General features: G+C 50.2%; 1 protein-coding gene across 8 annotated transcripts in view; it reads right to left on the reverse strand.

Moving 5' to 3' along the window:
* PSD2 (pleckstrin and Sec7 domain containing 2) overlaps positions 1–21,910 on the reverse strand; it is an 87,461-nt gene that overhangs the window by 39,005 nt on the left and 26,546 nt on the right. For 6 of the 8 annotated variants that reach the window (XM_074883847.1, XM_074883846.1, XM_074883843.1 and 3 more), the window contains 2 exons: positions 8,674–8,785; positions 5,676–6,260 (listed from right to left, as the gene is read on the reverse strand). In XM_074883847.1, coding sequence (XP_074739948.1) covers positions 5,676–6,196 — 521 coding nt within the window. In that variant the 5' untranslated portion in view covers positions 6,197–6,260; positions 8,674–8,785. The remainder of the gene's footprint in view (positions 1–5,675; positions 6,261–8,673; positions 8,786–21,910) is intronic. The other 2 variants (XM_074883848.1, XM_074883849.1) reach the window with 1 other exon arrangement.

Consider the following 21,910-nt stretch of genomic DNA (forward strand, 5'->3'; position numbering starts at 1 on the left):
CTGATTATCTCCCCTATCCCACAAGGGATGGTGGTGAGCAAGTGGCTCCCTGGTTTCACAGTGGAGATGGACCTCTGAAGATCACTGCCATGCTTGGGCAGTGGAGCCCTGAAGCCAGGTCTACTCATACCATTACAAGGTCTGGGGTGCATATTTCTTCCTCTCAAGGCAGGAGGGATTTGCCTGTATTTCCACTGCACAGCTAACCAAGTAGCAAGGAAGGAAAGCTGCCTCTTGAGCAGGGAGCAGGTTAATAAGGCCCTGAATTTATTGGCCCACATACACTGCTGTAGTGTCCTCCATTCCTGGAAACCCTAGCCCTTCAAAATGCCTCAGGCAGGGTGGAAGATGGCTGGCCATTTCAGGACACAGTGGCCCTAAGGGCTAGGGAATGCACACCTTGCACCAGTGATAACACACCCATCTGGGAACCATCATCATCATTTTGTGGAGCAGCCAGTTCTCATGGGCAGCACAGGATACACCATGCCTGAGCAGTGATGCTCACATGGACCAGTCATCCTCCACACTCTCATCAGCATGGGCAGCAAGAAGTCAGCATTTACATAAGCACTAATTTCAGGCAGTAAAACGGGACCTGGTGTGCCTTCACATGGGGAAGTCCCCAAAGTTATCGCCCTTGTTTGCTACAGCCAGTGTGCATAAAGACCCAAGCCTGCAGGATAGGAGGTACTCTGCCTCACCCCAAGAAGCCACAACAACCAAAGATAGTCATAGTGTGAGAGGGGATACAGTGCACAACTAACAGAGAACCAGTGTAAGGAGGGAAGACTGCAATGACAGGGGTGCACATAGCCCCATTGTAGCAGTGAGGAATGGGCATAAGTCAGCTACCAGACCTCTTGTCCCTCTGCAAGAAACGTGCACTTGGGGAAGGATTTGAACAAAGGTAGATTTTCCCGCTTCTAACATGCCGGGGTGAGAGCCGTTGAAGAGGAGAGGACAAATCAGTGCTCTCAGGTTTCTTATTTCTCAGTGGCCATGAGTGTGAGGAACCGAAGCACGGCAGGGTCCCATAAAGTGGCTATGCCATGCTATCCTTGTGATGCTGGATGCCAGGCCAACAGGCTGGTGAGCCATGGCAGGAACAGGGGATGCTGGCGCAGCAGGGAGCAGGGCAGATGCACCTGAAGGGCTGTGCGAGGAGGGAGACAACCTTGCAAGGCTTATGCTACATTCATGAGACCTGACAGGCCCTGACAAACAAGTTTTTACAACCTTTGAATATCTCTTCTGGTGTCTGAGCCATTGGAGATGCTGTTTAACAAACCTAGTTCTGCAACCACATCGGTAAAAGCTTACCTGAATCTGCACTCACACAATCACTTGATCCCAGGAGCTCAGGGCTTAAGAAAACTGTCACCCAGTTCATCAGAGATGGACATGCAGCAAACCAAACATAAGCAGAAATGAGACAGACATCAGCAGCTTCAGCTCAAAGAGCCCTCATCCTCAGGACTGCTTGTCTACAAATCCATCCATCCCTGTAGGGTGAACTGCAGTGCCTGGCCATGACTTTAGTACAGAAAAGATCTCCTCCTTCCACAAAGCAGGAGGAACTTTAAAAACTTCACTCATTGCAACAGGAAGGACTTTATAGCCTTAATTACACCCAGTGGTGGGAATTACAGACCTGCCTTAGCAGCTTATCCTCTTGTCAAACATCTTGCAACAGCCCAAATCCCCAGTGAACATCCATGTCCCCTCCCCTACAGAGGGTCTGTGTCCTCCCTACACCAAAGAAAAACCCTGGGCCTCTGTGGTCTACCCAGGTCCTCCAAGAGAGCCATCACACCGCCCCTTGGCCTGCATCACTTCACTCCCATCACCAACATGTCTTTGTGCAGGAGCACCCACACAGGAGAGCATGTCCTGGCCCATCCCCGTGAGCTCTGGTGCACAGCACGTGTTTCCAGGGGTGTTGTGCACTGCAGCTCTGCCTGTAGGTATTCTCCTGGGTGCTCCTGTGTATCAAACCCATCAAGAGCCATCAAGCCCTGCACATCCTGGATATTACTTAGCAGGTCCCGCATTGCCATAATCCCAAACCAGACAGCTCCTGCTCTCTCACCGCACTGAACAGAATTATTTCCGTTAACTGTTCACACCACAGAGCTTGTATTTTCCAGCACTTTATTCACCCCTTGAGCCCAAACTCATACAGCAGGCAAAAAAGTGAGGAAGTCTGTGTCCCAGAAATGCCTCAGCAAAGGCTGCATAGGACAGACAGCAGAGACCAGGGCAGGAGCTGTGGTCTTGGATGGGTCAGTGGGCACCAACAAGTCAGGCACATCACATCTCTTCTTGCACGGGCCCAGAGAGGACGGAGGACAAAGAGACTTTCTACAGATTACACCAGATCAGGAGCACTGTCTGCATCTAATTCAAGCAAAGCCAGGATAAGGTGGGAGACAGCGAAAGACCTCACTTGTGTGAATGAACCTGACATAGCCTCCCCACAGAGAAGTCTCGCGTACTTATTACACAGCAGGGAAGGCAATTGCTTTACTTAAATAAGGAGCCGTATATTTATTTGCATTGTAATCACAAGGTTTTGTAAGTGCATTGAAGTAACACTGTATCTAATTGCCTGTGCTGATTTTCCCAGTCATCTCTGAAATGCTGTTTTATTGCTTACGGCAAGGCATGCAGAGCAATGCACTTAGTTATTATTGCAGCTGAACCATACTGGATTTTTATGCACTGAGTTGTTTACATTTAACTGCTCACTGGTTAATTAGTTGTAATAAAGTACAACCTAGTTTGCTGTGTTGGTGGAATGGGGAGTCCTGTCAGAGAAGGACATGATGGAAATCAGGACTTTCTTGCCTATGCACTGCAGGCTTTCTGCAAAGTTTTTCTGAAACTTTATTTAATGAAATTTGGATTGCTCAACAGCTATATGTTGCCATGGGAGGCAATGTGTGGGCAAAGGCAACAGTCCCAGACCCGCAGGTACTAAGTGCGTCTATAAGTCAAAGTTGGGGATTCCGCTATTAAAAAGTTTGACCTTTTTCCATGAGTCCATGAGGCTGAAAGCAGAGAATATCATTCACTAGTGAAGCTCTCAGTTTGACTGCAGAGCTGTGACCTCCCTGAGATCAGGGAGGCCAATGTTGTGGGCTTCTGGGAAGTTGAAAGACCTCTAGGCAACATAGCCACAATGATAGAAAAATGGGCTTTGACAAATGGTATATTGGTACGCCAATGGATGCCATGGGATAAACTAGAAAGGGAGTAAAAGGGATTCAGTTAATGGAAACTGTATCACAAAGACTAAAGCTTTGGCTTTACTTCCTTGATATTTTTAACAACTGTTTCTTGCATAGATGCACTAACCTACCTTCAGCAGGGCAATCACAGTTTCCTTCTCTAGCTTCACCATGAACTCAACCTTGGATGACTTTTTCCCCTTTCATTCTCCATTAGTTCAGTGGGAAGAGCAAGACTCAACCCCTTCTTGTAAAGTTCTTTAAGATCCAGGGACAAAATGCATCATATGAGCATCAACATGCAGATGATGACATTTGTTCCCTGGAAACAAATAGTTGGCTGCTCATCGGTAAAACATTAGGTCAGAGACAGAGAAACCTCAGGTTCCCCTATATCCAGAACAGGTCATAACAGAAACAGCAACATATCAAAGTGGAATAACAAAAGAACTGTGGAAACTCAGAGATGATGCAGGATGACAGTGACTTCCCGGTGCCTTGGTCCATCTGTCAGCTTTGTTACTCCTGACCCACATTGATCTAGGAGAGCTAGACAGTTAGCTGCAGTCAGAAAAGACCAGCTCCATGCTGTGTTTGGCCCAGCCACATGTTTCTGTCATTTAGCCTAAAGATAGGTCGTGAAAACACTAAGGAGCTCAAAACACAGCGAGCTAACCTGATCCCTAGGCAGTAAGTGGCTTCCCAGATTTCAGCTGTGTCCCTGAATTTTTCCAGCTGCCCTTCTGCCTTTGAATATACCGTGTGACTTGTCCCTTGTGCATTCAGCTTCCCAAAAGACTTATTTGCTATCCAAGTGAATATGTTTAGAGCATAAGATCACGGGCTGTGCATGCAGAGCCCAGTCAGGTTGCATTGTCTCCAAACCCTCAGCCTGCCACTTCTCCCAATTCATGTCCTAGTACCTTAAAATAATTATACTTCCAGTGATTGTAGCAGCAGCTACAGGGAGCCACATACCAAGCAAATATGATTGCCTTGCAACCTGACAGACTTGCAGACATCTGACTGAAAAGCTTATGGGGCTTGTGGGACCTGCCTGGGGGTAGGCTCCCCTAGCTCTCTGGACATCAGCAGCCTCCATTGAACACTCTTCAATACCTTCAACTGTGCTTGTTGAAACAGTGCTGCTCCTTCTTGCTGGGGGCTTTGGGTAAAACAAACCACCAGCTTTTTATAGGGGAGCCTGTTCAACACTAGAGATGCAATGAATTAGGGAGGACTGTTGTCAGCCCACACACTGTGTGGCTTCCCAGCTCTGCTGACACTCCTGCCTACGCTCCAGACAGCACTCTGAACAAACGGCTCAGCCTGAAGCCTGCACTGGACTAAAACTAGGAGGTGATTCACAAGCCCCTCTCAGCCACCCTGTCCCTTTCAGACCTTCTTCTCTTAAGGCCATGCTCCTCTGTGACAACCCCAGCTGCTCTTCTCCAGCCCCATCCTGCTTGCAGCATCTGTCCCATGTCAGGGTAGGTGTGTGGGCAGGGCCATAAGATTCACAGCAGCCATCAGCCCTGGGTGGCTACAATGCAGACACCTGGATGATTTCTGGTGACAAAGGGAAACATCTGCATTCCTCCCCCAGGAACGGCATGGGGAACACCCCACCTCATTCCAGTGACCAGTCATTTCCCCTCAGCCCCTAACCTGCAGAGCCCAGGGGAGGTCTAAGCACTTACAAGAGGCATAAAATCAGCTGTGGACACCAAAACAATGTGAGTGTTCCCCAGCCTGGAGAATTCTCCCATGAAGTCAGGCTGCCAGTACAGAGGACACAGAGACCGAGGGGCATTGCACACATGATGGTTTATCTCAGGCACTTGAGAATAGGATGACACTCATATCCCTTGTCTCACACTGGTAGCTCCCACCACAGGTGCAGCAGGGAGCAAAGCTCAGTGCTTTGCTCTCTCTCACTAACAGCATGGTCCTTTTGATACAAAGCTGTAACCTGCTAGCCCAGGGACTGCCAGAGCAAGCCATGCTGCCAGGGACTTCCAGGATGTACAAGCCTCCCAGACAAGCCCGGCTCTTCACTATCCCCAGGCTGTGGTACTTGTCTTAAGTTATGTCTGGTAACTGCCCTGAGCGCTGCAGCTGAACCTCCAACATGCAAGTGGGCCACCCCCAGACTGAGCACAACCAGCACCCAGAACTCTTGACATCCCTAAAGATTCTCCTTCGCTTCAGAGGGCAGACACTGCCTCTAATCACAGCTTTCCTGCATTTGTAACAGGGAAAAGCATTGTGAGAATCCCAGAGAGGAAAAGAGTGAAAAGCCACAGTCAGCCAGGAGAGCAGCTGCAGCTTTTTAGACTGATGAGTTACACATGGAGCAGAGTAACGGGAACCAAGGAGGCTTGAGAAACAACATACACGTAAACCAGCACTGAGCTGACGTTACAATGGCTTCACACTCACCCGAGCTGCTCCTCTGGCTCATCAGCACTGAGAGCTTCTGAGGATCCCAGGATGCCACGCCACCGCTCCTTGCTGAGGGCCTCGCTCGGTATCTCCTGGCTGGGGGAGCCACTCTCCCCCGAATCCGTGCTGCTTCGGCTGGGCACGCCGCCGTCCCGCTGCTGCGGCGGTGTCCGCTCCTGCCCCGCAGCCGGCCCCGTGCCCATGCCGTTGGCCAACGCCAGCCCGTCCTCACCGCTGCTCTCGTGGCTGGTGCCCGTCCCTGGTTCCCGCTCACCCTCCCTCTCGCCTGGCTCCGTCGCTGCTTCCAGATGTTCGTCCCCCCGGCCCCCGCGCTCCCGCTCCGTTCCTCGGGAGGGCTGAGCACCGTCGTAGGGGCTGGCTCTCCCACTGGCAGGCTCTGGAGGCTGGCTGATCTGCTCGTCCCCATCAACGCAGGCCAGCACGGCCAGCTGCGAGCCCGTGGAAGGCAGCTCGCAGCGATCTGCAGCAGACTGTGGGAAGTGGCTGTTCTCACTCATATTCTGTTTGTTGTCCCAGAGCTTACGGGCTCCCTCCCCGCACTCAGCTCAGGCTCGGTACTACCTACAACGGAAAAGAAATCACGTCACGAGCGCCCGCGAGGGCTGTCAGAAAGGCAATAGCAGCTCAGAGGGCGGCAGTTTGAAGCAGAGCACAGGAAAATGTCCCCCATCCCTCTCGACCCCACAGTGTAAAAGCAAGGAAGGACTACACCGGGGCTTGGTGCTTTTGCAAAGACTAGTGCTAGTTACTCAGCACAGTGAGATCCAGAGAGGAAAATCTGCCACTGTGGTCCTGAGCCATCAGGGGCCCAGGCACCCACCTTCTGCTGCTCCTGCTGCTTCCCAGACAGCCCCAGCCTCAAGCACAGGAGACCCGTACCACCCGGGCTGTTGGTGCCCCAGCTGTGGCAGGCAGCTGACCAGGGCTGGGGACAGGAACGTGGCACAGCAGCTTTTCCCAGGCTGGCTACTGGGGTGCTGTTCCCAAGTATTTCCTGCCCACCCGAAATAGGAGAGATGGAGGAAATATCAGATAGGTGTGATTTATTGTTTTTTAACACTTCTAAGTGGCTGTGATCTGCCAACCTGTGTAATTATCCCTGCTGACTTTGCATTTCTGCAGAGCTTCCTGCCTGCCAGAGTAACACTTCTCTTTTCTTGACACACAAGTACTGCTGAAGGGTGTCATAAGTTGCCAGCTAAGACTCTGGCAAAAGTGTCCTTATTTAATATAGAATCATAGAATCACAGGATGGTTTGGGTTGGAAGGGACCTTAAAGATCATCCAGTCCTCCCCCGGGCAGGGACACCTTCCACTAGCCCAGGTTGCCCAAAGCCCCGTCCAACCTGACCTTGAACCCTTCCAGGGAGGGGGCAGCCACAGCTTCTCTGGGCAACCTGTGCCAGGGCCTCCCCACCCTCACAGGGAAGAATTTCTTCCTTATATCTAATCTAAATCTGCCTTCTTCCAGTTTAAAGCCTTTACCCCTCGTCCTATCATACATGCCCTTGTAAAAAGTCCCTCTCCAGCTTTCTCATTGACTCCCTTTAGCTACTGGAAAGCTGCTACTCAGAGCCTTCTCTTCTCTAAGACGAACAATGTTCTCCAGCCTGAACACCCCCAACTCTCTCAGCCTGTCCTCACAGGGGAGGTGCTCCAGCCCTCTGATCATCTTCATGGCCTCCTCTGGACCTGCTCGAGCAGGTCCATGTCCTTCTGATGCTGGTGCCCCCAGAGCTGGACACAGCACTGCAGGGGAGGTCTCACTAGAGCAGAGCAGACGGGGAGAATCCCCTTCCTTGACCTGCTGGCCATACTTTTCTTGATGCAGCCCAGGATACAGTTGGCTTTCTGGGCTGCAAGCGCACATTGCCAGGTCATGTTGAGCTTCTTTTCAAGCAACACCCCCAAGTCCTCTCCTCAGGGCTGCTCTCAGTCCATTCTCTGCCCATATACCCTGGGATGCTCTCTCTGTAGGACAAGGGAAGGATGCGGTATTGCACCAAATGAAACAAGTATCTTTTGATAAAAAGGCACCTTATTGGTGAACATGCCCATTGATGCAGTTTGCAAGTCTTACAAGCACCATCCTTAGCCATGGGCTGTAGCCCCACAGTGCCCTGCAAGCTTTTCTCCATTGTAAACCCTGCAGCTGCAATCAAGTGCCACCAGAAATTATCGATTCTGGAAGCATGAGTTTCTGTATGGCGCTCAGGTTGCGCCATGGTAACAGCTGATTTTGTTTTAAAACATTATCTGCCTTCACCTGTGCAGGCAGCATGGTTAATCAATTACAGCGGGCAGATGGGACCCCTGGGTTCTCCCCCTAATTCTGTTCCTAACTCACATCTCAAGCAGATCATTTAAACTCCCTTCCTCAGCTTCCCTCTCTGTAAACCAGGGATTATACCTCACTTCTGAGAAAACATGAGGGTGCCCAGATGTCAGCAATGGGCTCTGGGTGCTCTGACTTGCTGAGCTGCATCTCATTAGCAGTAAAACCACTAACTGCTTGGCCAGTGCAAGGCTCTATTAGTTCTTGGTAATAAGAGGTGCTGGGCTACAGCTGCCTCTGTTCTTACAGCCCCTCACCCTGTGGAGATGTCAGCAGCCTTCTCCCTGCTGTTGATTCCTCTGCACCTGGGCAAGGAGCAAGGGAGAGGTGGGATTCAACCCTCTGGGTACAGGCAGATCCACATGTGTACATGCTGAGTTGCTGGCTGAGCAGGACAGATCCTGAGGGGAACCCCCATCCTCAGCTGACGTTGCTCCAGTCCCACAGCCCAGGCAATTCTGGACCCAGGATCTGGCCTGCTCTACGTGTCCTGCTCCCCACAGCTGGCAGAGATGGTGGGCTGGGGAGTTCAGAGCCCTGCATGGGATGGGGCTGGGGAGAAGTGGTCCTCAAGGGATGAACGTGCCACAGTCATGAGATGGGGCAGGTCACTCCTCGAGGCAACGCCGGCAGTTTTACCTCTTCTCCACATGCATCCGTGTGCATCCCCCGCTGTCACAGAGCGCGCAGCATCACCACACCTATCGCACTAGGCGCAGCCGGGCGCTTCCGATCCCTGCACGATCCCTGCCTGTAACAAGGGATCAGAGAAAGTGAGACCCAGGCCAGAGAGGAGAACCCTACTGATGTCCTGCCACCCTGTCGCTGCTCCATATCAGGCTGTTCCCCAGACATGCCCCGTGGCCTGTTCTTTGCAGAGCACTGCAAGTCATATTCCCTCTGCACGCGCTGGTCCTCCCTGGCTTTCAGCCATGGCAGTGCAACAGCCGAGTGCAGGCGTAAGCCTTAGAAAGGGCTTCTCACTTCTTTCTTTATGAAGTCCCCCCTGACCAATTAAAGCAGAGAAAAGGGACTATGTGGTTGCAGGTTTCAGGAGAAACTTGATGATGAGCCCACTCAATGTCCAATTTCACACACCAGATCCATAGAGGGAGACCCCTGTGGTACAGATGGATCCCCCCCAACAGTCCTCCCCAGCTCCACCAACAAACCAAGAGCCAAGTTAGAGGTCTTTGAGCTACTGTAAACAAATCATTGATGTAGCAATATTTCCCTTGCAGAGTGTATTGTACAATGCAGACTGGCAGGGACAGTGATGCCTCTCCATGAGGTGACCCCAGGCTGGAGGAGCATGTCTGGTCACCACAGATGGTGTGTCATCTACAAACAGCTGTAGCAGGCCAGGCTTGCTATAGAGTTGATGGAGACAGACAGCCAGCCAGGGCCCCATTGCCTGTGCACTGTTTGAGGTCTACCTCAGGTGGACCAGGTGCTAGATGTGCCACCTGTTTTCCAGTGGCTGGAAGGAACCCATGGAGTTTGGCAGCAGACATCTGTCAAGTCTCTGTGGAGAGATTTGTTTACACCTTTGAGGGTCTTCAGCCTCTCTCTCAGCCAACCTGCTGCTCCCTGACAAGAGAAAGGCCAGCCTAGACTTCCTGGGATACCAGTACATCAGCCTCCTGTGGCCCAGAATCCCACTTGCAGGAACTGAGCTCTCCCAAGGGAGGTCAAAACAAGCCCCTGGGACAGTCCTCAGCTTCACACATGTGGGCCAAGTCTCCTCTATCTTGTTCTTCTACCATCCCAAATGAAGAAGACAGACCTGCAAATCTCTGTCCTACCAAATCCAGGACAGAAAATCAGTCCCAGGCACTTGGTCTTCCCATGCACCAACAGCAGGGCCAAGCCAATGCAGCATCTTCAAGGAATTTACCTTCAAAACTACCAAGACTCTCCTAAGCATGACCACACTGTAACCTCGAGTAATACTGAAAACCTAACATGGGCCAGATTTTCACTTTCCCATAGTGAAGGCCTAATACAGACATGTAACACAGAACCAATGCTCAAATCTTTGGAGAAAGCTTTCCAGCAAAGCTTTGCTGGCCGACGCCTTAATGTGAGATGAATAATGTGGCTTTTTCGAGTCACATTTTTTAAAACCAGCTAAAGGGTTTGGGCTAAAATTCCCCACCTTCCTGACATCCATCCAAAAACCCCAGTAGGAACCAGACACCACCCAAGCTAAATTCCAGTCCAATAGCTAAAGCTTGGCACAGCTGTATGCAACCAGAACACAGGAAGCTAAATGTGGTTAGGCCTGAGTAAGAAATGTTGGCAAACCTTAGTGTGATGTCCCATCCATCCCTCCTAACTTTAACCAACTGCCTCTCGCAGCTTCCTGATCCCCTTGAGATTTGTATGTCTCCTGTTGGATCCATACTCCATTGCACACACACGGACAGCGGCTGTCATGGGCACCTGAAGTCTGCAGGCAAGCTGAGTGTCTATCAGCCCATGACAAATTGCCCAACAAGACATTAGCTACTTGATTTATGCTTGCGGTGACAGTCACTTGAAGCACATCCAGGTTATGGGTGGCTGAGGCTTCCCAGAAGCTCCAGAGGAACTGCGAGGTTGGGTTGTAATGGGCCGTGGCTCTGTTCCCATCTGCTCCTGGTGATGCCTTGTACTGAAGTCATGCAACTGCCTCCTGCCACACTCCATCATGCGGTCCAGCCAGCTTGTTCCACATTAGCTGCAGAGGGTCTCTTCCACTCTACAACCCCACAAGACAACCCCACAACCCCATATGTGGTAGGGCTGATCTGTGAACTGCTACCTTGCCCAGCTGTGTGGGGGAGGTACACGGGCAAAGGGAAGAGCAGACAGGCTGTGATGCCACAACCTGGACTCAAAGGAAGACAACCGAGGGTGGAACAGCTGGTTGCAACAGTCCACATCTGCTTCCAGCAAATAGCTGGAAGGTTACCAATGCTGGACAGAGTCCAAAGATGGATTCTCAGTGCCCTCCTATTAGCTCTGAGAAAGCACCAAAGTGCAGCTCAGCCTCTGGCCCAAAGCAGCCACAGCTTCAACCAGGCCACTGGGAGAGGACACACTACAGCACTGGGGGAAGGGGCAGGGGGCAGCTGGTATTCAGAGATCCCCCTCTGGGGCTCCTTTCCATTGCCCCAAAGCAGTACAGCCTGGCAGACAGGAGGCTGAATTGGACTGCAGGCTGATATTCCCCCTGTTCCTGCTTGTTTCTTTTTGTTTCTGCTTTGCAAAGCACTCCAGCACAGATAAGGGCTGGAAGGCTATAACTGTGTTCCCACCAGTGGATTTTCACACAACCATAAGTCTTGCCCTTTATGCAGGCTCAGGCATCCTCTCAAGTGACTGCTGCTTCCTTAGGTCCTGTGGGTAGGGTGGGCATCCCTCCCGTGTCAACTGCTCCCAGCCTCCCACAAATGTAACATGGGTTAGCATACAAAAAAAGGATCTGGCAAGTAAAGGGAATGACCTGGCCTATGTCCCAGCCAGGACTGTTCACACTGATGGCTACTGTGGCCCTGCTGAGTTATAGACAGTTGTCAAGCTGCAGTTACATGATTTGGACCAGACCAGCTCTGTAAGGCCCACATAAGCAGAAGAACATGTATTCACGCTGGAAAGATGCCGTTACTGCTGTAGGAAGGGCTAAGGGTAGCCAAGGCATCCATGATCCAGTGCTAACCATAGCCCTTCCCCCAGTGCTGGGACTTGGTGCTTCCAACGCAAGATGGGAGAGAGGCAGAAGCGACGGCGGATTCCCTGCAGCCCTCTGATGCTGCCATTTCTTGCAGGCCAGATCCAAGTAAGCCAGCGGCTATCAGCTTCATTTATCATAAACCCGGCAACACCAGCCCACCACTGTCATGTGCCCAGCGCAGGACAGCCACCGACTCCCTGCTCCAGCCCCGCTCTGCCCCCAGGGTCCTGCATGGTCCCTGGACCACGAGGAGACAGGGCAGGGCTGGTTATGGGGGGAAGGAGATGAGAAATGCCCCTCCACTTACTTTGGGATGATGGCTGGATTTGCAGTGGGGCCAGCGAAGCCAGGCTGGCATCCACTGCAGGAAAGCACCAGTCCCAAAGAGGCTGGGCAAAGATGCAGCAGTTTTCCCCGATTGTGTGAGGGGTTGGAAATCACACAGCAGCTCTTTCAGGAACTGGCTCTGGAAGTCTCCCAGCTTTTGTTGAGGCTGAATGGCTGGTGGGAAATGATTTATTTTTAATTTTCTTCCCTGCGTTAGGAACTGGAAAGGCTCCCACTTCAGTTTTGTGTAACCGCTTGGCGGCTGCAACACAGGAAGGCTTGGAGAAGAATCCTGCTGCTTAGTCAAGCATGAGCTTTTCCTCAAGTTCACACTGAGCTGGGCTGTTTCGTGCTGCAGCCTTGCTTTGCCTTGGTGCTCCGCACCCCATTCCCTCAGGCTTGGAGGAGACGGGGCAGCAGATCCTTGGTGAGGGCTCTCTCCTCACTGTGAGGATGTGCAGGGGATGAGCAGGAAGCACAGGGATGACCCGGAGGAGAAAGGCGCATTCTGATGTGGTTCCCATGGCGCTGGAGGTGAAGGAGAAAGCAAGCAGATCCTGCGCTCATCTGACAACCTCGGAGTCAAGATCAGAAAGCAGGAGAACGGGAAGGGATGTCAGGAAGGGGAAGGGGTGGCGAGGCAGACTGTCCTGCTCGGGATATGCTGGGGTGCAGACCCCAGGGGAAGGAGGGCACTGGAACTGTGCAAGATTGAAAGATGCAGGGCAGAGCAGGTCTGACCCTTCTGGGTCTTTCAGCAAAATTGTAGAAGGCGGCCTCACCCAGAACATCATCGTGCTCGGCCAGATCTAAGGTGCTGGCAGTGCCAAGAAGGGGTGTTGTAGCCCTTGCCCAGGCCCCGGTGCTAACAGGGATGAGACAGTTCTTGTGAGTGGGCTCAGAGCAGGCTGAGCGCACAGCAGCAGCTTCCCATTTTCTCCTGGTGCATGGAGGTGAAGGCAGTCACAAAGGGAAAGACAGAAGATGTCTGTGCTGCACATGTAATCCCACGACCAGCTTCAGTTTCTGTATTTCTTTCTTGTACTTGGAAGCCCAGTACCAGACATGGAGTCCAGATGTGGTCTCACAAGCTCTAGACAGAGGGGAACACTCTCTCACCGCGAGCTGCTGGCTGTGCCCTTGCTAGCACAGCTCTGTACACACTTGACCCTCATTGCGTGCTGCTGACATGGTGAATCTCAGCAGAGCAGCACCAGTCAGTCCTCAGCCCATAGCAATGCCCGGGGTTACTCCAGCCCAGGCTCAGTTCTGCCTCATTGTGCTGCAGGCAGAGGCTGGGGAACAGCTTCTTCAGTCTGAGAAAACCCCACAGGATGGGCTTTGCTCAGTGTGATGTGAATACAGCATAGACATATTCAACCAGGAGCATCTCAGGATCTCCATCCTCTGAGCAATCCCCAGTCCCACACACTCAGCCAGCCAGGTCAGAAACCCTTAATCCTGCTCTTTCTAAGTTATTTTCATTCTCGGGACAGGAGGCACTCCCCTGACATCTCATTTGCTGACCACCATGATATGCAGACCTCTGTGGCACTGTCTACGTCCCAGGACCCCATTCCAGGCCATTGCAAAGTAGCTACAGATTTCTCAAGGTGTTGGTTTCTAAAAGACACCTTCCATCCTCTTTTTGCAAGAGTGAAAAGCAATTTTAGGTGGTGGCTTTCGTGGCAGGAGAGTTCTTCAGCAGAATTCAGAAAGACTCAACAGGCAGATGTTTCCAGCTTGGCCCCTTTCCTTGATGCAAACCATGCCATGCAGACACGCAGCCACCACTGACACATGCAGCTACAGCTGGGCCTCATCCCCATCTGCCTTACAGCCAGCCTGCTACGATTGCCTTCTCTTTTCCTTAGAGAGGGAAACACTAATGAGCATGGGCATCTGGCTTGGGTTTTATAAGAGCTTAAAAATTCCCTTGGTCACTCTTGTGGGAGAAAGCCCTTGAACTCCTTGGACTAAAACGCCTACAGTAACATCCTCTGTTGTGATAAACCACGTATTTGATCTACACGCTGGTGATCCCATCCATAATGTAGCTGGTGAACAGAAACAGATGTGCTTTTATGACCCAGCTCACCAATGAATTTACAAAATGTGGGTGCAACACATTACCCTCGGTGGAGGGTGTGTGCATGGGCACAACAAGGTTTCTTTGAGGAGGTAAACCTACTGGAGAGATGGAGAAATCATAGCCAAGGTTCTTCCCTTTGAAGTACATCTCTCCCTCTTATGTCTCTGCTTTGACCTCTGCCCTTCCAGCATGGCTAAAAATAAAAACCTGTTACCATTCTCATTGTGAAAATCCTTATTTATTTCTCCCACGGGCTAGAGGCTTGTTTTTATATGATTTTGAAGACCTCAATCATACCACCTCTCAACCTCTCCTCTCAGGAACTACAGACTTCATTCCTACCTTCTTAGCCTGTTCTCATAAGATAGCTCCTCCACCCTCTTGAGCATTCTGTCTACCTTTCTTTGGATTTTCTCTATTACTTCTATTATTCTACTACAGTCTGGAGACAGGAAAAGCAGCACTGCATAGTGAACTCAAGATGTGGGCACACCAAAGTTTTATACAGCACCAAACTGTTCTGTACAGCACCCTCTGTTCTGTACATGAGTCCCTTCCTGATGACACCAAGATCTAACTCACCTGCAACATCTCTGCTGAAGACTAGGGCCTCAGGAGCAGGGCTGGGCTGAGGTCTCAGCCAGACACTGATTATTTCAAAGGTGCTACTCCAAGGCAGGATAAAGAGGAAAGTGGGCAGAGCTTGAGGGATGCAGTACTCTCTGGTTTCTCTTTACTGTTCCTCTGACCATGCTATCTTTGACACTACTCTATGAAGCCCTTCCCTGTGCTTCCAGCACCTGCTGGCTCCACCAGAAGAGGTCCTCCAACATCTAGTGGAGGGCACCTGTGACTAAAATACCCATCCTGTGTAACAACTAAGAGTTGATGTATGCGACTACTCATAGGCCACACTGTGTCTTCGTTCAGGTGGGGCTGTGTCCCCTCCCAGTGTCCATGGGTCCATGGAGATGCCCTTCCCTCTGAAGGTCCAGATGAGATCCATCTGTCTGAGGTTGTCTAAGAGGGATCCTGGCAGTTTTGGTTACAGTCTCGGCTTCTGACTTGAGAAACCCATCCCATCCTTCGGTTCCCTGCTTTGCAACAGCCTTTCTGAGACAAAGCAAATCATTCAACCCTGTAGTTCTTCCTCTCCTGGAAAGCTGGTAGAAAAGCACTGCTCTGTGCCCTGGGATGGGAGGGCTGGAAGGAGTGAGATGGGGAGAGACTGGACACCCACCATGGGGTTTCAGGTCTGTGTACTCTCTGCTTCAACCCACATCCCCAAGCCTTGCTGTCAGGGAGAGACTTGGGGTGGACAAGGGCCAGTGCAGTGCTGTGGTAGTCACCAGGACCAGCCTGCCTGTGCCAGAGCCAGTGTACCAGTTCTCCTGACTGGGTGCCACTGCATGCCAGCTGGGCTGAAAGAAAACACGGCTCAACAAGGAAACATGAGCACTAGCTAGTGTTATGCTTTACAGAGCCCCTGGGGTACTGACAGCCATTGCTCATGGGCAATATACTGTCCCAGTGGTTTCCATCCATCACTGACAGTTTAAACTGCAGGTCCTATATCCTTCACTTCCAATGTAGAAGAGGCTGTGGATAAAACATATCCCACAGACTAAAATAAACCAGTTACATGCTAAAAAAAGAGCCTTTGGGTAATCAGAAATCACTGTGCATGGAACATACTTTTTCTTGAAGCCAAATCCTACAGCTCCTTATTTTGAATTTTTATTAGAGTCCCCAGAGCAATTAGTACCCATTCAGATCCAAACGACACCTGCAAAACTTCATCTTGGGGAAACAATGGCAGTTTTTTGCTTATAGAAAACAATAAAATCCTTAACAGCTTTCCTGTTTGCACTCTTTTGCAGTTGCTCAAAGGGGGAAAATAAAAGAATATACTTAGTATTTTTCATGTTTCTTTCTTTGTACTGACAACTTGGCTACCCAGCACTTTGTACACTGAGCCTTCCTCTAGCCCTGTGCATGCATCAGGCAAACCTGACTGTTCTTTTCACAGGGGAAACAGAGTCATGGTCTCAAGCCTAAGGGGGTGAAAGCCTAGACTGCAACATCACTTTACTTCTTGGTGAGGTGGTAGGAGGAGTTTAAGCTTCCACAAAAAAATGGACCAAAGCATAGGGACCGTGAGTTTATGTGTTCCCCAGGAGAAGCATGAGCTTGAGACGGAAGGTCCAGGAGGCTGATGAACATGGACCTGAACATCCCTCTATTCTAGGGTCTGTAATCTTCCTGGAACAGGCTCCTTTAAAAACCCATCCAGGGCTTCCAGGTTTGACTATGGGAGGACAAAGATCCTATCAATGATAGAGCAGCCAGCAGGGTCTCTACTACTTCTGCTACTGCAGAAGCAAGCCTTGAGCCCCTTGGAGACCTTGCGGGCCTCCCCACAGGCTCCACCTGCAGAAAATCACTGTGATTCACAGGAATCATCCTGTGGCTCAGAGAGAAGCAGGAGCCTCCAGAGAGGGAACACCAGAGGGCAAATTTTTACTGCATCCTGGGGGAAGGAGGAGAAGGGCAGCTCCCATAGGGCTGTCATTTCTGCCTCTCCACGATGATGCTCCTCACTAAGTGGATCTTGCCAAGGTTGTTGTTTGCTACAGGAGCTCAAGCCCATAAGCCTGCAGCACAGATGTAAAGCCTACAGATGTAAAGGCAGGTCACAAGGACACCAAAAGACTCCTGCATGTGCAAGGATCCCTACCACCCCTTTTCTGGCATGGGAGCAAAAGCAGGGGAAAAGGCTTTCTGTGTCCTGGCACCGTATCTTCAGGCAGCTCCTGCAGCTCAGAAAAGAGCTTGAGAGCAGGGTGTCTGTCTGGGCAGCAGGTGGGTCCCAGTGGCTCAAACCCTGCATTAGTGCAGAACAAACAGCTCGTAATCAGTCCATGTTGTTCAAGATAGGCATTTTCAAAGGAAACTTCCAGACAAACCTTATCCCTCTTTGGCTGTGAACAGCAGGGTTTTGTAGCTCAGCTCAGAGCTGCCTCCATCCTCACCTCTGCCTATTTGCTCTGCTTCTCACCTTCTCTTGAGGGGGAGCTTTATAGTTCAGGTGGCTGTAAACTGGGTTCCTGTCCTGGTTGCCTGTAGGTTTTATTATAAAAACAGGCTGTTTATGGGGCCTTTCCATGCAGTTCCATGCAGCATTGTAATTGAATTCATTAAAATCCGGCTTCCCCTACAGCCAGGGTTACCTTCCATAAAAGTCCACAAGAGCTGTAACTGCTTCTCATAACCCATGCATGGAAACAGCCTTCTTCCCCCTTTTTTCCTCCCCTTGCTTTGATCCTCCCTCCCCACATTCTCCCAGTACTCAGAACAATAGAACAGGGCTGACAGCTGACACAGATCCCAGAAAAGGGAATTCCTGCCATGCCATCTACACTAAACCTGTGCAGCGTCTCACTGCAAGACCTTAGCAAGATTTCAGGAGGCAGCAGGCAAGCCCATCCTGCTTGCCCACTAGGAGAAATGTCCAGTGTGATGGAGACCACTACTGCAGAATGAAATGGGAGTTTTGGAAGGGAGGTAGACTTCCTTTCACACTCCAACACATCAATAAACCTCTCATTTGGGGATACAGGAGAAATCCTTTCCTGATAGAGGACTAGTAAGACACCAGATCTTTACAGAGATGCTCTGTCCAAATAAATTGGTAGACAAGCTGTTTGAAGACAAACGGACTCTAGCCCAAGGGACATGGAGTCCAGCAGCACCAGGAGTCCAGATGCCCAGAAATGCGCAGTGATGGTGGGGCACTGGCTTTGGGCTCCTTGGAATCTCAGTGTGATCCGGACAGCCTTGCAGGGAACAAGGTCTTCCTGAGCATCTCCCAAACTTGTCAGGAAAGCGGAAAGAGAGAGATCAGACTTTTGTGGATGTTAACATCAGACAGCCGTATTGAACCCAGTTGTCGATGGCCAAAGCCGTTGTACAGCACTGTGTAACACCAGATAAGTCATCAATTGTCGGTGAGATTGTGAAATCTCCCTCTCTCCACATAGCGCTCATCTGTGAAGTGTAAGGTCTATGTTCATGCAGGCAGACTGGCAAGTCCTTCATCCACAGGGAACCACCAGGAACAACCTGATGGCATTAGTGTGAATGGGACTGTCACTATGGAAGCTAGACGACCAGGGAGAGGATCCTCCTTGGAGGAAGAGGACAACAAGCATTGGGGATGTCATTATACACATCCACAGACACCTCACAAGGTATGCCTTTCCATCCTGGACCATCTCTAGAGAAAAAGGAATAACCCTCAGCCTCTCCTTTATGAGGAGGGGAACTAGGGTCTCTTGGCAGAGAGGAACAGTCCTTGTTTCACCAACAGAGACTCAGCCCTGACCTCTAAAGGGCTACCCCTGCTCTATCAATCAGGCATGTTTTCCTCTTGTTAACACTGCTCTGCAGTCTCCAGGCCACAGCAACACACCACTTGGGTCCCCATGTCCTTGAGACTCCTATGTAGACAAACAACTGGTTCAAGATTGTTGGATACTACTAAGTGCCACCAAGTCAACCTGGCCAACTTGAATTTCCAGCTGGCCACCAAACCAAGAGCATTGGTACCAAGGCATCCATGACTAGGTAGCACATATCTTGACTGCTGTTCAGGCCCAGAAGACATCAAGTCCCGAAAAGATGGCTGGAGAAGGCCAGGAAATTGTCCAGATAGGACTAAGCCCTCCAACTGACTTCAGCAAGCAAAGCCTAAAATGGGATCAACTAGTGTCCACTTTGGACCTAAGGTGAGACAACCGAGCCCATCTGTGAGGGAAACAGTTGGTTAACTCTCACAGCAGTGGGGATTTTCTATTTTCATCCCTGTGAAGGAAAGAAAGAACAGCTTCCTTCACCCAAATCAGACTGAGATGCACTTATTTGGCTTGAGAACACAGACTCAGCCAAGGTTTTCTGACAGCCAACGGGGCTGAATCTTCACTGCCTAACATTACAGGGTGTCAGGGAACGAAACATGGCATTTCCACTGAAGCCAGCTGCTCCACTTGGGCATGTTTGCCCAGAGGACCTGCAAGGAGCAGTCTGAGAAAACAAGATCTGATATGAAGGGACTTTAATACGTGACCAGGACCAAATCAAGACGTTTGGGAAGCAAACTGGAGACAGCAAGCCACTACAGGGGAAGAGACAGGACAGTGCTCTAGGAAAACCATCTCCTCTCACACTAGGATGTGAACATCAGCCCTTTTCCTAGTGAATACTCAACCTATAAGCTCACTAGTTCTGCAGCAGGCCATTTTATCTTTGGTTTAGCCCAAAAATTCCACCTTCCCTTTCAAAACTGCGGGAAACATTCCTACAAAGGAAGTGTGGGTTAAATAAATTCTCCTCTTCCAAATGCAAACAGATGATCACTGAACTTCTGAAAACTGTCTATTGGCCATAGAGCACCAAGGAGGCACTGACAGTTTATCATTCTTCCACATTGGAGGAGTCATGCTCGTACTGATCGCTGGCAAAAGTGTATGTCCTGCAGGTAGTACAACCACCCTCCCTCCTTTCCCCCAGGATCTTGAGTGAAAACTCAAGAAGAAAGATCTGGGGCCCACCTACATTTCTGATTGGTGTATCACACCTATGTAATAATGTGTTGCCTGTCTAGCTCAGTCTCCCAGACTGCAGTCTGCAGGGTGCAGAGAGTCAATGAAATGACTGAAAAGATAATTGCATATTTATTTCCAGAACTTACAGACTGGGATGGAGCCACTAAAAGAAAAGCAGGATTCCACTGCTCCATTAGGATGTGGTTAAGTTATCATTATCTTTAACATGGCAACAGGAGATGCTAGTCAGAACTTGACTGTACCAGAACTTGCTTGAACACATGGGAAAGCACTTTGAATGGGACTCATCTACCCAAATGTAGATGTCTCCAGCTGAGCTCAGACCCCAGGCCCTCTTCAGAGTCAGCAGAAAGACTGCATCTGATCTGGATTAGAAGTCTGTGTTACAACCAGAAAAATACACTCTGGTGTTCACAGCCTGGGACAGCAATCTCAGCTGCTGATGTTTATGTTGCAGACACCTACTTTTAGAAGATGAGTCTCCCGCCCAGCACTGCTGACCATGTTTAAGCTGCAAACACTTCCCCTGCACGCAGCGCTCCACAGACAGGCTTCTGCTTTTACAGTGCAGCTAACGACTAAGGAACACACCTTCCTGAAACCTGCAAGTCTTCTTTTTCCTTCTCACAGACAGTTCAAAGCAGATCCAGCTTGCATTGCTGCGTATTCATTTTGAGAAAGCAGGTGCCTCAGAACGAATCGGTGAGATTTTTTGAGTAAGTTTCTCCATTTTGGAACAGTTGATTTCATGAGCACCCTGAGAGCGACAGCCCCCAGGAACATCTCTTTCTGACATGACCAAAACTGGCTTCCCTAAGCATGGAGGTCTGAGTGTCAGGAAATGTTGAAGCTGACTCGTTTTGAAAACTGAGCAAGTTGCCCAGAAAGTACTACTGAGTACCTGATGGAGCCATTTTGCAGCTTCTGTGCAGAGGCTTGATCTGCCCTTAATGGATGTGCTGGATAACCACCCCAATAGGAATGTGATTTTCCTGATGAAGGAGTACAGCTCTAATAGGCATGCTCCTACACTAATGTAAAGGTGCTTTATAAAGGCAGGGCTGTTTCTTCTCCTCAAAGGAATTATAAGAAGAGCAAAAAGCACCATCAGGTTGACATAATTGCATCAGGACAGCGCACTGTTTTAACTATACCTGCTCTAGGAGCCAGAGGCTCTCCCAGCCTACCAACATGCAAGATGCCCTGCACTAGGTCTTGTGACAAGGCTACAGAAGAGTTGCTACACCAGACTGCATTAGGTCATTTTGCCTCTTAGCGGGCTTTTTTTAAAGTACAGAGTTCTCAGGGCTTTTCTCCTGCTCCTTAGACATCATTACATTTAGGCATCAGACAATGACTTTGGGAACTGATGAATTACATCCTGGACTGAGTCTTCACTGATGCACAGAGAGGCCAGAGCGGCCTGCCAAAAATAAGTGTGTTGTAAAGATGAAATAAAGGTTCAGGAGATGAATGCTGTTCAGCCTGGTTCATCAGATGACCCAGTGACATAGCGGCACAAGAGGAGTGGCAGTTAAGCTTGCTGTGGGAACATGCAGCCTGAGACAACTGTGCAAGCTGCACATCTTATGTCTGAGACTGGGAATCTCTGATTTTTATACCATGCAAAATTAAAGGGACAGTGTCACCAACGTGCACTCCTTATGGTTTGCTGTTATCTGGAGAGCAGTGGATTCCCTACCATTTTTCTCGTGCTTATAAAAAACACCTAGGTCATTAAAGCACAGGTTTCTGCTCGAGGGTTGTTCCCTAGATCTACCAGGAGCTGCTATAATTTTATGGCCTCTTTCCTTCTCTCTTGGTCTGATGACAGTAATAGTAACACATCTGCATTTTAGGTGTTGCTATCATGCTGTGATGTTGCTGTGATGCTGCACATGCAAGTCTCCTGCATTTCACCTGGGGTTGCTACTCTGCTCCTGGTCCCCAGGCAGCTCTGGTCCAACACTCCCACCAGGCAATGCAGAGTCACCTCCTTGACATTATCACAGTTCCCACACTGGGTGCACATGGGAAATCCAAACTTCCTGAACCCACATCTGAACACCCAACTAGCACACAAAATTGAAAAGACTGCAGAGGAAGCCTGGAGAA

The sequence above is a fragment of the Strix uralensis genome, chromosome 14, assembly GCF_047716275.1.
Source record: "Strix uralensis isolate ZFMK-TIS-50842 chromosome 14, bStrUra1, whole genome shotgun sequence".
Taxonomy (NCBI): Eukaryota; Metazoa; Chordata; class Aves; order Strigiformes; family Strigidae; genus Strix; species Strix uralensis.